The sequence below is a fragment of the Biomphalaria glabrata genome, chromosome 1 (genome assembly GCF_947242115.1).
Source record: "Biomphalaria glabrata chromosome 1, xgBioGlab47.1, whole genome shotgun sequence".
Lineage (NCBI taxonomy): Eukaryota > Metazoa > Mollusca > Gastropoda > Planorbidae > Biomphalaria > Biomphalaria glabrata.
This window is the reverse complement of record NC_074711.1, coordinates 64,683,603-64,700,608: the sequence shown is the minus strand read 5'-3', so window position 1 is coordinate 64,700,608 and position 17,006 is coordinate 64,683,603. Positions and strand designations below refer to the sequence as shown.

The 17,006-nt window shown below is 36.6% G+C and overlaps 1 protein-coding gene across 8 annotated transcripts in view; it reads left to right on the top strand.

Moving 5' to 3' along the window:
* Window positions 1-17,006, top strand: part of LOC106067000 (uncharacterized) — a 58,416-nt gene that overhangs the window by 35,348 nt on the left and 6,062 nt on the right. For all 8 annotated transcript variants that reach the window (XM_056008172.1, XM_056008156.1, XM_056008181.1 and 5 more), the window contains 5 exons: window positions 2,655-2,736; window positions 2,992-3,024; window positions 10,407-10,576; window positions 15,047-15,659; window positions 16,421-16,569. In XM_056008172.1, coding sequence (XP_055864147.1) covers window positions 2,655-2,736; window positions 2,992-3,024; window positions 10,407-10,576; window positions 15,047-15,659; window positions 16,421-16,569 — 1,047 coding nt within the window. The remainder of the gene's footprint in view (window positions 1-2,654; window positions 2,737-2,991; window positions 3,025-10,406; window positions 10,577-15,046; window positions 15,660-16,420; window positions 16,570-17,006) is intronic.

Below are 17,006 nucleotides of genomic sequence, written 5' to 3'. Positions count from 1 at the left end.
TTTTAGGTGTACTTTAAGGGTCGTCATAACAAGGTCATGGTCGCTTCCAATGTCAGCTCCAGGAAAACTTCTTGTTTTAGCTGTATGGATGCTTGTCTTAAAACGCTGTTGCACCATGATATAGTCGATCTGGTTGTGGTGCTCTCCGTTCGGACTGTGCCATGTGGTTATACGCGATTTTTTGTGGCATCCTAGTGTGTTAGCCAGTAAGAGATTGTTGTATTTCGCAAATTCTAACAGTCTTCGACCTCGTTCATTGGTTGAGAGGTTACTGTATTTTCCACAAGTGCCTTTCCAGGTTTGATAGGAGTCACTTCCTACTTTGGCATTCCAGTCTCCTTGTACAACAAGGATGTCCTTTTTCGGGACCTTATTGACCACTTCTACTGCCTCATCGTCATATGTTGATGTAGGAGCGTAGGCTTGAATGATGGTGATATTGAAGGGTGATGCCTTTAAACGTATGGAGATGAGTCGGCTGGATATAGGGTAACAATTCACAACGCAGTTGTTGTAGTTCCTGTGTACAAGAAATCCTACTCCTTGTTCGTGAACATCTGGTAGTCCACTGTAGTACAGTTTATGGCCATCTTCTGTTGTTGTTTCACCTATGTTTTTCCATCGCATTTCAGAGAGTCCTATGATGTTGAAACGGAGTCGGTTAAGTTCATGTGTGAGCTCTTCAACTTTTCCTTCGTCTCTTAGTGATCTCACATTCCATGTTCCTATGGTGATTTTATTTCTGGTATTTATTTTAGTTTTGCATGGACCAGTAGTATACTTCTCACCCCCGCCCTGGTCTGTAACGGTAGGCGCGGCCCTTGGTAACCCGGGCGACGGCCGAGCCGGTATGGGTTTATTAACGGTCATCATCTCATTTGGTGTAACAAGGGCTATTTACTTGCATGGCGGCGCCCATCCCTCTCCATGCTGACCACAGCCGAATGCCTCCAATTAGGTGGATCGCCTTGGTCCTGAACACGTGGCCGTTGTAGTCCATCCTGGGACTCTTTTATATTTTTATATTTTCCTGTACATTTCATATATCTTTTTAATACCTTCATTTATCTTGTATTTCTTATGTAGAAAATTATTGTAAGTTTACATTTAAATTATTGGTAACTTATTAATCAGAGGCACGGTGGCTGAGCGGTAAAGCCCCTGGTTCAAATCCTGTTGAAGAGTGGGATTTTTAATTTCAGGATGTTTGGGCGCCTCTGAGTCCACCCAACTCTAATCGGTATATGACATTACTTGGGGAAAAGTAAAGGCAGTTGGTCATTGTGCTGGCCACATGACACCCTTGTTAACTTTGGGCCACAGAAACAGATGACCTTTACATCATCTGCCCCATAGATCGCAAAGTCGGAAATGGGTACTTTACTTTACTTGTTAATCACTTGAGCTGACTAAAAAGCCCATTCAGAATTGCCATGGATTTGGCAGTTTCTATTGATCTTTTAACATCAAATAAATAATAGCTGTTTTTGCAAAGTTTATATCAACTCACTCTTGTCTTCTGTCTTTTACAAATTTTGTACACATTCTTTTTCCACTTTCCTATCTCAGAGCAAGTTAAAAATGTGCACAATCGTTCATTGTCTTTAGGAACAAATGAATCAATGAAAAATTGACCAATTATCTGATCAATTAGTCAATAGTGGAGATAAGTGTTATTAGAATATAGTTCTTTGCCTAAGAATTCAAAACTAACTATAGATAACTCAAAAACCTTCTATTTTCTGAAGAACAAGCATAGCTCAGTGGCCAGTGATTGGGCCTTTGTCAAAGAGGCTTGAGCCCTCAAATTATATTTGCTTTTGAATAGCCAGCATGGAAACCATCTCGCAGATAACCCCTACTCCTCCCACCAACTGGTCCATTCAACTGATTGGACCATAGTCAGTGAGCAAGCTGTAAGCATGAAATTGCGCTAATTAAAACAATTAGTAAAAATAATTTCAATCTTAATTAATTAATTGGGGAAATGACCAGGGGATGAAATGACCAGAAGATGAAGTGACCGGGGATGAAATGACCGAGAACCAAGTAGCCTAGACTACTGACTTTTATGTTAGTTAAAAGGTATGAAGTCTGTAATAAAAAAAAGAAATTGAAAAACTAATAAACATGATTTAACAAATCTTGTATTTTTCTTACTGCTTGAGAAAGAAAAAGATGAAAGATCAAAAGCAGCCTAAAAGATAAATTGTATGGAATTCCTTCACTATTTCCAGCTACAATAGGATCAGAGTAATACCAAATTTATTTTTGGTGCATTTTAAGTGTTTTGTTCAAATGGGAAGGTAACATAGTAGAAAATTAGAGATATAAATGGGAATGTGTTTTGTTCAAATGGGAAGGTAACATAGTAGAAAATTAGAGATATAAATGGGAATGATAAACGATACATTTTAGTTATAATTAGAGTTTGAATGAAAATTAAAGTGGCTCAGTAGGGTAAAGTTAATAAAGGTGAGGCATTAAAGGGCTGAATAATAATTAAATCTTGAGTTCCTCAAATACCTGCCCGAATACCTCTGATTCAATTTTGTTAACAAGCTTTCATTACTTGTGACACCAACATAGTACATTCTGAATATTTTGAAGAAATTAAAAACTAAAATGTCTTTATTATATTATTTCATGATCAGGCATTTAATGATGAATTGAAAAAACGTACACCTTCAACTGCTAAAAGTTACACCCAACGCTTGAGTAGTAGTGTCCAATCAAGTAAGCTTAATTTTATTTTTTAGCCTTTCATCATTTAATTTATAATATTTAAGTAGTTAATAAATATATTACAATTTCGCAAGTCTCATGTTTTCATATGGAAATAGTTCAGAGTAATTGAATAGTTATAGTGTGATTTTTTTATAAGATAGTTGGCATTAACAATTGTAAATTTAAAAGAGTATAAAAAGGTCAAACTAATTTTGATTTATTTATAATATATACAATAAATTAAGCATTTTTTTCTTCTTTCAGTATGGAAATATTTTGGTCAAGACAAAAAAACAGGTAATTTAACAATAATTAATTTTAATAATACATTAAAATACATCAGCATTTTTTAGCAGTTCTCCATAGAGAAAGTCATTATTGTTTTGTGATTATCTGTTTTTAAAACTCTCAAGAAGCCAAAAGTACTTTTGAAAATCTAATTTCATCATTGCTTTTATCATGCTCAAAATAATTATACCTTTTTTTTTAGTATGCACATTTTCATATAAACCAGGGGTGGGCAACCTTTTACTATGGAGAGACACATTAAATTTTTTTGAATGGTGGAGGGGGGGGGGCATATATACATAATATATACTTACAACATAGTAAAAAGCTAACTAACTGCGTATACTGACTTTAAATTCACATTTGTACTGTATTATACGTTTACATTTAATTTTTTTACACTCCCCATTGAGGAATTACAACAATAGTTAGTAATTTCTGAAACTAACTTTACAAATATATTTTGTAGTTGTCATTTTACATCACAACATTGCACCACAAATGTAGGCTACAGTTATATGTAATGGAAAGTATTTAAAACTTGTGCATAAAGTTTAATAACTGTGGAACTAGCAGCTTGCTAGTTGTTATTCTTGTGACTGCTGTCAAATTACAGTCAGTCAGCATCGACCTGTTCTTACGCTTATTTATTTTCAAACAAAACAAAATGCATGTTCACGGTGAATGTGTACCCAAATGTTGTGAAATTTTAGCAGCAAATTTTTTAAAGTGTGGAAATACAGCTTCGGCACCCATAAAACTCCCCCCAAAAGAAATTACTGGAGCTTCACTTTCAGGTCATAATTTGCTTTGAGGTATGTCCTCTCGAGGTGAATAAGCTTCTGTACTAAATGATGAGCTGAGAGCATTGAAAACTGAAAGCTCTTGATGTCTTAAATTAAAAATTTGCTTTCAAATTCCACAATCAAGGAATCAAAATAAATATTGTATTTTTTTTTTTACCATTTCACCTTTCAGCAAAGGATAATGATAAAAGCTGTTTTCACTTGCCAGGAGAAATGGGATAGCCTTGTTTGAAAAGATTTAACATACTTTTCATATGCAAACAATGCATTGCAACTTGAAAAACATGAATTCTGTCTTCCACTTTCATTAGAAATATTAGTTACAAAGTCAGAGTCAATGTTCTTCAGTTTGAATATAGCAATTTCTTCCTTGAGATGCCACATTCTTCTCTATACCTTACCCATAGTAACTAATCCATCGGATACTATTTTGCTTAAGATCCCTGAGATATTGGATCAATAATGTTTGATATTCAATGCATTTCCAGTTTAGAGTTTATGGTTGGAATATCTTACTTTATTGATAAAAAAAAACAACTTGTCAATATTAGGCTCCATCCGTAGTTACACTTGCCATCTTGTTCCAAGCCAACCCAACACTTTGAAATTCTGGCCTTAGTTTGTGTCTTTGAATGTTTTGAAATATTACCCAATAAGATTATGTTTCTTTAGCCTCTTTATTATAGGCCTAATTGATAAGAATCAGAAGTTTCAACAATATATATATGCATATTTAAAATTACTTTATTTTTCGTATATTTGCATTTTTTATATGTATAAGCTGTGGGCACATCTGATTTCTGTAGATGTCCACGGGCCACATAAAACACTCTGGTGGGCTGCATGCATATATATATATATATATATATATATATATATATATATATATATATATATATATATATATATATATCTATCTTTCTCTCGCCATGTGTGTATTTTTTACACATGTCAAATCTGGTGTCATTAAAATAGTTGCATGTTTTTTCTGTAGCTTTGATTTGATTTTACCCCTTCGTATTGCCTTTCGTTTACTAACCATGGTCGCTACTTCACACATATTTCGTGAAGTCAACAGGTCTTTTAATTTAGTCGAAATTCCTGCATCGGGTAACTGTTTATTTCTATCAGTCGCATATTTCTGGAAAAATGTCATCAACGAAACTGTTGCTCTCGAACTTCGCAAGGTGGCTGTAAAGTTTGTTTGCGAACATTGGGATAACTGTGTCCGTTGTTCTTACGGAAGCACAGACATACACTCTGAATAACTGTGTCCGTTGTTCTTTCGGAAGCACAGACGTACACTCTGTTCGACAATACGCTGCCTACATGAATGCTTTCAGTGTTTATCGTGGCAAGAGGTCGTTTTGTGATTTTCAAGATCCTTAGGAGGCAGCGCAAGTGGAATAAATTAAGTTTTCTCTTTTGCTTTGCATAAGTGGTCCACGCTCACTGCCGTACAGTAGCATGCTTAAAACGCATGCCTTTTTGACCTCATTTTTGGTTGCTCTATTCAGCTTCTGTTTTTTTTGGTCTTAGTCTAGCAAAGGTCGATGAAGCCTTCGCTATGCATTTTTTTTTTGTCTCCTCTCTAGGTCATCTTAAATTGTGGATACAAGGTAGCAGAATGAATTTAAGACATCCAGCTTGCTATCATCAATGAGGATGTAGGGTGTTACTGTAGCATGTGGTCCCATAACATTTTTTTCCTTCGTGCTAATGGTTCGGCCATACTCTTTACATGCCTGAGAGAAGTGCATTGAAGCAAAGACTGAACTTGTTGTTCAATAGAGTTCGTAGTAGTGTTCGACCCATCTGTGCATTGTTTGCTCTTTGATAGTTTTCCCAGCGGTTGATTTAAGAGGAGCTGACTTTTATTGGGGGGGGGGGGGGTTGAGAGCCTTTTTGATTCAATAAGTGTAAAAGTTGTTTATGGTGCTTCAAAAGGATACATTTTTGTTATGATGTAACAGTCAGTTTGTGTTTTGCTTGGTATTATCTTGCTTTCAACATTTACATAAACCAGGATTGGCCAGTCTTTTGCTTTATTTAATACGCCAATTTGTTTAAATTTCTTATTCAGATGCCCAGAGAAACGTATACTCCCTTTTAGTCCTTAATTTTATTTTATTATTTCTAAATGAACTACCGGTACTCATAATATTTAAATACTGTTAGCAGTTGTTTTTTTTTAATTTGAAAATATCTTATATTGGCAAGATAACATCATTAGACTTGACTTGACTTTCTTTCCCCAAATCTGTAATATCAGGAGTTAGATTCGTGTGTGAATGCCACAGCCTGTTCTTCAAACTGGAATTGATTGTTACGACTTATTTTCATGAATAGAAATGCTTTCTTGCATCTGAGATGAACTCCTATTGAAAAATCATTGCTGGCAGGACAATCCTCCCGTAGTGCTCTGGCATGAAAATGGGCCGTTCAGGCGTAATGCCTCGTAGCTACCATACAAGTCGAGTGACTGCTCAGACACGCCCCCCCCCCTTTAGCTCTCGGAGCTGGGGACACTCGTACAAGATATGCGACACTGTTTCGACGCTCTCTCCACGGTGCCGGCATCGGGAGTCATAGTTCGGGCGGAACCGGGCAAAGTATGCCCCAACAGAACAATGTTCCGTCCTACACTGTGCAATGATTGCTTGTTCTGACCTCCTTAACCGCCACCATGGATCTTCGCAATCTGGGTGACGCATATGCTGCCAGACACTACGTGCTCTGTCGGATTCCTCCCAGGACTTTAACCACTTCTCATGAATGAGTGCTCGGATTTCTGCCGTTGCTTGTAAAAAAATGCTTGGTGCTTCGAGGTGTGTGGCTGCCAAAGCTCCCTCTCGTGCAAGGGTGTCTGCCGTTTTATTGTCCCTCACGCCGCAATGTGAGGGCGCCCACTGCATAAAAACGACAGCTCTAATGGCTCGGTGGATGTTATCTGCGGCGCCGACTGCCTCTTCTTTTACGGCCGACCCTCCTCCGCCGCCAACCATAGCTAGGAGACTAAGAGCGAGAGTCGGTAACTAGCACTACAGTAGTGGCACTAATTACATGTTGGGTCATTTGGGCTCTAATAGCCTCGAATGCCAGAGTTATCCCTGTTAATTCAGCGTCCATGGAGCATGCAGCGAAGCCGCATAGACCAGAGAGCCGATCTGGTTCTGTCCGGCGGAGGATATTCCAGCTACCATCGCCTCAGCGTGGCGCCTCCGTGGAAACGTCCGCCCGGGAAAGTGGATAGGCTAATAATGGTAGCTAACACTCAGTGGGCTACATGACACGTGGTAGGGATGTAAAAAAAAGGCTAGCTAAACCAGTCCGAAACCCCCAACAGCCCATTTCCCAAAGGGGCCAATACGTGTGGTGATGGTGATGGTCCCCCCCCCCAGGGGTACGATGGGACAGCATAGGCATAATAATAGCCCCCACGTGGGGCTTGAGCTTCCGGCCACACATGAAAGGAGGAATTCATGCAGGGGTTCGGAAGAACGTGCAACATGCCAATACGGGTGTGAATAAATGATCACTTAGTCGACGGGGGCTCACTGACAGAGAGATCGGTGAAGATCCAATTTCTCATCCTGGCCACGAGATAAAAGCCTTTCTCGGGTCACATGGTTCATAAAAGGAGCGTGCTTGCCTCGAACCATTTGGACATCTGAATCAGGTTCTGTCCGGTCTGGGTAGACTATAAGGGTTCCATACCCAGATCTACCGGGGTCCCTCAATACCGACCCAGAAAATGGCATCTGATGGATAGGACTTTAATGTAGCTAATGCCAAATTTTGGAGTATGGCAGGTGTTAATCGCCCTATGAGGGACAGGTTAATTTGTGGGGCTGGCAATCTCCTCCACGGAGGGCAAGTACTTATCTTTCTAATGGGAATTCTATCAGTGGAGAGCCCAGCTGTTTTAGTCAAATTGGCCGTAATATGTAGGAACGAACGCATTTTGATACGGTTTCTCTCTCTCCACTGGTTTATTAATAATGTGGTAAGTAGCTTAGAGTCGCCCCGTTTATAGCGCTCATAAGCCGTAAGTACCGCCCTCTCCCTCCTTATGTTTAATGGGGCCACGTTAGTTAAAATTTCAGCAGCGTTTGTTGAGAACACGCGCTTCTGCCTGACACAGGATAAGTCCGCGGGACAAATCTCTTAGCCGCACCCAACATTGCTGCTGTTATTTCGCCGTAGATAGTGTCAACGTCTTTCTCCTCCACCGCTAAGTTCATTAGGACAGTGTCGACTGCTGCCTCGTATGCTGGCCAGTTCGCTTTGGTATAGATCCACTTCCGTGGGACTTTTGATCGCTCCCTATATCGTCCAGGACCTGAAATTGAGTATTGGATTCTAAATTTGCAGTTATAAGAGTAAGGTCAGGTCTGGATTGGCTGCCATTACCAGTATGGAATAATGTTGGGGGAGTATGTTTATTTTGTAAGCAAAAGAGATTTGTGCTATTGGGCAGATCATGACGAGTCAGTTACGTCATAGCCCCACTATGGAATTACCATTTATCGCGGCTTATTCCTCCACTAGCGCACCAGGGAACGGGCTAGTTAGAGCCTAGCTCATGGACGCCAACCAGACCGCCCGAGCCAGTCTGTCCAGTCTTTCCCCAAAAAGAGACTCGCGAATCAGCCAGGACCCAGAAGATCCCAGCCAACCCTCGAGTTGGTGTCCAGCGCTATCCGCTTTTCGGAGAACCCATAAGTCTCTTACTCACCGTTGCCCCGGGGCCCACGGGAGGGGGGCTGGACATAACCTCTTTGATTGCACTTTTACACTTGCTGACTGCTCATTCATCAGCGGCAAGCAATCAGTACCCTTGGCCACCCCTCTGAAGAGCGGGGTGTTCAACACCCCGGCGACCACGATGAGGTGGTACTGGAACGCTAGGCTTGTTTGCATCTGTATGTTGATCGGAAGTTGCAGGCATAACTTGAAACAAATTTTCTTAGTTCTACTAAATGTTTACATGATCGCAAAATTTAAGCATGCATTGTGGCATTGGAATATTTTGTTCAGTACGTGAAAATGGATTTATAAATGCAAGCATGTAGCTTTCTTATTCAGCTAAGTCATTAAATTATTATTAAAGGCCTCTTGTAATACTTTGATTTTTTAAATAGGTTCTTTAAATTTGGAAATTGACTCAAATCTTTTTTAATTTTAAAAGTTTTATTGTCACTTTTAATCCACTGATATCATTTACTAAGCTAAGAAACAATTTGTCCTTGTCCCACAGTTTTAAATTTAGGTTTCTGAGATGGCTTGTAACATCATCTAAAATAAATCAAATATAATTTTTTTATCACATAAACTGCTCTTTCCTCCTAAAGCTCATCTTTCTTTCTAGACAAATTATGTTTAACATTTTTCAGTTGCCAAAGTTTTCTTAGCACTTGTTATCTAGTCAACTCATGCACCTCGCATTGAGATCACTATATTACATATCTAACAGTTGACTATATTATTTTTATTCTCTACTGTTTAATCCTCTTACGCTAATTTTATTCACACTGGTATCATAACATGCTTCAAATCCCACATTTTTTGTAACTGATTGTGTATAATGCAATGGTATTTCAGAAGACAAAGACTGCTTTATTGATCCTTATTGAATATTTGTTGTGATTACAATTATAAACAACATTCAACAAAAGAGAACAGATGCAACACAGTTTATTGAGTGACTTTGCCTAGACGTCCAGATCTTATTAACATTCCCAAATAAACTTTCTAGCAAGGTTACAGTTCCTGTAACTCAGTCATTGACATGTTTGATTAAAACAGATACTTTAGAGTTAACTAAAAAATAATTGCTGATTTTCTAGACGGGATATCGCTTTCTGAAATATGTTTGACCTTCTGGTTTTTTCATGGACTGACTCGAGGCCAATAAATTCTCCAAATATGTTAACATTATCATCAATTACAAAATGTTAGTACAATCGTCCAAGACTAATGTAAAGAAAGAGCATTCATGGACTGAGATAAAATCTAGTGAGTTAAATTCCTGATGTATTTTTTTTTCTGAAAATCGCTTATTAATATTTTTTAAAGAACTGGCATGCATTTCTTAATTTTTTCTTGGGAACATAGTGCACCACTTATAATTGTGTGATGCACCACTTTTGGCCACCCCTGGCAAATATACAATTTAACTATGGTCATCATAAGGTTAAAAATGTTCATAGATGCATGGCCATTTAGAGTCTTCTGAAAGTGTGCTCACTTGTTTTAAGATCAATTATGCATGATATGAAAATGTAACATATATACCATTTCAGTATAAGTTTAAAATTAGTATTTTATCTTATTCAATAGTCAGCATAAATTCTTTATTTTCTTCTACAATATGGGGTATGATAATTTTGATCGCAGTTTGTTTCATTTGAGGTCACTGCAATTTAGGCTTGAATACTGGTGTAACACAAAATGTGAGTGTGACTAACTGGCAGGAGGAGCCACAGGTTTATGTGTGTGACAAACACTTATTATTCATTTTGTTTGTAATATGTTTCAGCTCTAAAATGTTTTGTACAATTCTGAATTTTTCTTTCTTTCTAGAATTAAAAGGCCAAATGCCATTGATTGAAAAAACTCCAGTAGTTTTTGTGTCTGTATGTGCCTCAAAGATATCAAATGGGTATTACAAATTTCAAGCCAAGCTTAATGAACTGTTGTCTAGAAATGAATTTGAAATTGAACTTATTGGTGATGAGATCAATTCTTTTGAGGTAATATTTTTTGGACTAGCCTTCTGGTCAAATTTACTAGATCTAGTCCCTTGCACAACCATCTTTTGTCTACCTTATCCTTTGTGAATCCCTATATTTTCTAAAAGGTGTAGCTTTTGATTTTAGGCCACTCAATTACGGTATTTGTTTTCCTTATTGCCACCTGGCAATGTTTGAGAAACACTGCCTTAATGTGTTTTATTTCAAGTTATTAATTTCCTTGTACTTAGGAATTATTATTTAATAGTAGGCCTAATTTAAGGAAAAAATTTTGAGTTGCTTCATTTTGATCTAGTGGTGCGTTGGATACATTTTTAGGCACATCCAAATTCGTACATGTTTAAGGGGGGTGGGGGCGGCATTTTAAAAATTTGCATGCAGGCGGAAACAACCCTCGCGGCTGCCCTGCGACCAGTGCTCGGTGCTGATTTTGTCTTCATTTGTTTGACTTTACCTGGGTCAAGGTGAGATGTGTCACCCAAATCACCCCTAACCTTAACCCAATTTCTCAAACTATATCTTTTAAGAGTATCTTATTTAAACAGACGGATTGGCTTTCAAAGCCACCATCAATGCTGGTCTTGGTGCCTTCCTGGTCTTCTCTAAAAATAAACACTTTGAGATAAGCGCACCCTGTGGCAATTACTGCTCAAACTTCCAAGCCGAAATTGAGGCAATTACCATAGCACTACTGACAGTGGAAAACAAATTATATGAAGGACATCAGATATTGTTGTCGTTACAGACTCCCAATCTACTCTGCAAGCACTTAACCGCAGCACCTCAAACAGCCCAAGAGAGTTGACAACACTCATTGTGATAATCCATCAGATGATATCAAAATTAAATATCAATATCACACTACAGTGGATCCCTGGACACATTGGCATCATGGGAAATGAAAAGGCAGATAAGCTATCAAAGGCAGGTTCATCTATGGAACAACCAGATAGACCTGTTAACTACCTCACCATAAGGTCAATGTTAGTCAACAATCACAAAGAGGAGTGGCTCAACCAATGGACATCAGGAAACACAGGCAGAGCCATGTACAAAGAAATGACTACGCCTAACAAACTGGACAGTATTAACTTCCTCCCCCGCAAAGAACAATCTACAATTTTCCAACTAAGAACAGGACACACACCACTATTAAATTACCACCTGAACAAAATAAACTCCACACAACTCCCCCTTTGCAGACACTGCGCCCACCCCTTTGAAACCGTAAACCATATCCTCTTTGAATGCCCCTCCCTAATCCACCTTAGGCAGACCCTACTTCCACTACAGCCCAACATAACCAACACCCTGTACGACAGTGCTGAACAACTGAAGAAAACAGCACACTTTTTTTCCTTGGCACAGTCTGCAAAAGAGCTCACAGCTCAGCAGCAATAAAGCTGGCTAGAAGAAGAAGAGTATCTTAGCTTGATTGGATATAAAACTCATGTCAATACTTTTTAAAAAATGTCTTTTGAAAAGAAATCGAAGAATGTCATCCAGTGCGCTTAGCAGGTTTCACATATAATTAATCATTATCATTCAATCATTAACATTCAGAAATCTGACTTATTATATATTCATGAAATTAGCAAAAACTTTATTTTAAAAATTCTCTGGACAGTGTTAGAATTCATACTATACATACAATATTATAGTTGAGTGAAAAAAAAAATTGTTATAAAAGCTACGTGCTTATTAAATTATCATCAAATTGTATCTCGCGCCAAAACGTCCCCTGCATGAAAACGGCTTGCGCCAAAACGTCTTGTACCAAAACGGCCACGCCATAATGGCTGCGCCAAAACGTCACGTACCGAAATCTTGCACTTGTTTCGGAGCACCTCATGTTTTTTCTTTCATCTCTGGTTTCTTTTTTGTAACCAACATCCCCCCTACCATCTTGGCTCCCAGCGCCCCCCATTTTCATGAAATCGCCCCCGTTGAAGACCCTGCTATTGTGTGTTATTTAAAACATTATGTTTAAAATTAAACATTATTACAGAAACAAAAATATTGTTCACATTGAATACTCATTCAACTGTAGACTCCTCTGTACTATTTTTAGCAGCTCCCGAAAGGGGAAAAGATGCTATTAATTTTATGTCCGTCCCATTTAGATAAACTAGAAAAGATAGTGAAAATCTGACATCATAATATTTTAGACCATTCAAAGTTCTGATGCAACGGCTACTTTATTCTGAAAGCAAAAAATCTAATTTTTTAAATCACTTATACAAGCAGTTTTTTCATAAAAATACACCACTTTTACAACTACTCACTATTTAATAGTAACAAACACGGGAAGCTCTTTAATAGGGGAGATCACTATTTACTATATTTCGAAGTAAAGATAGCTATTTACCATTTTTCTAACACATTTATACAAATAGTTTTAGATTTTTTGTCAAAGACTATACTTTAACATAAAAAACTTTAATTAGAGAATAAGAGGGAAATTCCGTCAGTGTTAATGTTGTTGCCACTTGTACAGTTTGGCTGTGATGTATTTGAAATTAAACTTTAACTGTTACTTTGGAGCCTTGAGTTATCACGTTCTTTATTTTATTTTTTTTTACAAAGAAAATATGTAAATGTATATAAGGAGATAGATGTGCTATTTCTTTAGCATAAAATACTGTAAAGAGACTAAAACAGAAGATTGGACATAAAAATTACAAAAAAACATATGTAAATAGTCATAAACAAGGAACTCCAATGGTATTATCACATTAAGGCTCAGAAAAAGACCCAAAAACTACATAAGGAGATCTTCATTCTTGTCGACCTTGAGGATTTGGCACTGAGTGCAGTGCTTCCTGCTCTGTACTACCAATGTTGTTAACTTATTGACAATTCATTCCAGTATTATACCAAAGTTTATTGATTCTATAATTATGTTTTGTAAGAAAATGCTATTACATCTTGTTCCTAGCTTCATGTTGTTACACAATCCTTATATTTATATTTAATGCAACTAAGATATTGCCACTTTACATTACATATGTCAAATTAATCAGTTTCAGTTGGATTTCCTCTCGTAAAAAAAAAAAAGAGTATTATCAGTATGACTCTAATAGACCCCTGTGTCTAAAAGTCAGTCAAAGAGAAGTTGTCACGGCAGAGACTCCCTGAATTCTGACTCTACCAGACATGATTGCCACCGTGACGATGAGGAAGTGGTGTTCCAGGTCTCAAGGCAGGCAATCAAAAATTGTCAAAGGAGGGGAAAAAATTACTATGATATCAACCTTGTTCTTTTTTTAGGAACCCTTGCTGCAGTCTACTCTGCAAACATGCCGGGAGTCCTGGAATATATGTCCTTGAAATATTTTTTTTTCTTCATGAGAAGGTGTTTTACATATATTCAATCTATATTATTATCAGTATCCAATAATATACATTATTTTATAGAAATAAAATTGATTTAAAAGAGAAGGAAAAAAAAGAGGCCCACAAAAGAGGCAAAGAAAAGAGGCCCAAGGATTCCTCTGATGATAAAGCTAAAATTGAATAGCGCAAACGCTGAGATGTCCTAAAAAAAAAGAAAGAACTTGATAACTCAGGGCTCTAAAGTAACAGTTAAAGTTTAATTTCAAATACACCACAGCCAAACTGTACAATTGGCAACAACATTAACACTGACTGTACAAAAACCTTGCATCTGTTCCGGATTGACTTCACAGACCGTGCTGGTTCTGACTTCGCCCCATACTGGTCACATTGCGAGGTAACGTGAAGGGACTTGACTCTGTGTCACACTTGCCCTTATATAGGGTTCCTACAGGGTTTCTAGAACCGGATGGAATGTTGCTTGACCACTTTTGGTTGATAACATTCGCCGTGACATGCGTGCGTAATATTTACAACACAGGTCTTTGCTGAACTGGCGTGTACTGTCACTCGTCACGGTTGACCACTCATCTAGCGCTGGCCTGGGACGATTTGCGTTGTCTAAAGCACACACAGCACTACCCCAATCTGTGTCACAACCAGGTTTATAACAATATTATTGGGCATACTATAGGTATAGAACACTTAACTAAAGGAAAATTTTTTTTAAGCTATCGGTTAGGCTAGGTTCACATGTAACTTCACATTCACTTTCACCTATCCTTTTGGTCTGCTGGACCGCTGATGCACCACACAAGATCTGTCAACCTTCTTTCTCCATTCTTCTCTGTCATTTGTCTTTGATAGAATTTTATTCTTATGTTCTTTCTGAAACTATTGAAATCTGCCCTTTTACCTGCCTGGGTGGACCACTTCGGGGGCCGATTATGAGTTTGTGTTTCCACACAAACTGTCTTTGTAACCTTGTTAACATTTACTTTTTCAAAGTTCTCCTTTCAAAATTAATAAGTTAATTCTTTAATGTTGTATTCATTATTCCTAATTGCATTAATAATATTATTCTTAATATTTTCTGCCATCCATTATCATTTTCAAATTGTTAAATTTTTACAGCAACTGATTAGTTATGAGTATCTTCATCCTGTTATTTGGAGCACAGAAAAACATGACAAACCTCAAGTAGTAAAACTTCATGTACACGCACTTTACATGAATTGGGTAATGGAATTTGAGAAACAAATTAAAAGCCATTCAAGAAAAACTAGCCATGTTGGCTCATCAGTTGACTTGAGTTCCAGACCTGATCAGAAAAAAAAACTAAATCAGGAAACAAACAAAGATAAAAAGTCTAAAAGCCAATCATTTAAAGATAAAAAGTCAAAACCTAAAGAGGACTATCCTTCATTAGCACCAAAAGAAGCTTGCAAGAACAACCAAAAGAAAGAAGAGCAAACTAAAAAGAAAAGCACTAAAAAAACTAAAAATCCACAAACGAAAGCTAAATTTACATGGAAGTATGAAAATGAAAAAATGCATAGCTTTGAGGATTTTGAGAAGCCAATTGTTGACAAACTGGAAAAGTACTTTGCAATGGATACAACACCCCAGAAGGTCTTAGAAGGTCAAATTTTCCATCAATATAAAAGTGTTGACTTTTTGAAAATGAAGCTCATTGAAAAAAAAGAGGATGCTCCCACAACAATAATAAGATGTGAAATTCTTAAAGGCAAGTAATTTTTTTAATCCATTTAGTACTTCATCATCACTTTCAAATTCATATTAACTCAAAAAAACAAATGTTTCTAAATTTACAGTAAACATTACAAACAATTTTAATTGTTTTACATTGTGATCGTAATGTATATGACTTTAGAATGGTTTGTTATAAATAGTGGAATGTATGTTCAGACTCGGATATAGAAATGTATTGACAAGCCAAGTAAATTTTTCTTTGCTTATTCTGTTTTACTATATTGTTTTAGTTCTATAAATTTGAGATGTTCCATCATAGAAATTATTATTTCCTATCCCAAATCTCCTGCTAGACATGATTTGAAATGGAAACCATCGTGATGGCAGTTTAAAGCATAAACAATAGAAGGTTCTGTGTTAAAAAGTGACTGTGATTATATATGTTTCTTAAGTTCTGTAAATAAACACCTTTCCTCATTAAGTAGCCTGTTTGAGATTTACTTTATGTGTTTGTAGTTTTGGCAATTAACTGCTTTTATATATATATATATATATATATATATATATATATATATATATATATATATATATATATATATATATATATATATGTACTTTTCCAGAGGCTGCAATGGGCCACAAAAATCCAAATATAGATAGGCATCTGGAATAATTTATATTTTTTACTGTAGCTAGAGAAATATATAAAATTAAATCTTAAATAATTATCAAAGTGACGATGTAAACAAATTTCTGCTATTTTGTAAACATGGCCTAATACCTTTTTTTTTTCAGAAAATAACAATATTCTTTTTCCTAATGATTGGCAAGTTACAAAAAATGAAGAATATATTTTGCACCAAGTTGATGATAAATTACCTGAGCTAAAAGAACCTTTGGAAGATCTCAAAAATGCTTTGATGCATAATTTTGAAATTATTAGTGTGAGTTGTTTAAAATTGTTTTCTAGGCTTGACTTGTTAATAAATACAATTACTTTAAGCATTGTCAAAATCAAGTTAATCGTAGCAGCTATTTTTTTTTTTTTTTTTGCTTTTTTATTTCAAGATGCAGTTAACTCTTAACATCATTATCATAAAACATCATTAATTTAAATAAAATATAGTAAAAGTGAAAAGGAGTTGAAGAATTATTAAGCACATATAACGGGACCTAAAGAAAACAAAATAAAAAAAAGAAAGATTATGAGAGAGATGTCAAACAAAACATGGCTATTTGTAAGATAGCTACAAGTACAGGTACTTTAGATACAAGTATTCAAGGAGCCTTAGATGCCTTTTATTGAGCACTCAGATCTCAGAACCATACAAAATTGCTGTGAGAAACATTGCTTATTAGACATAGATATTTGTCATTAGGA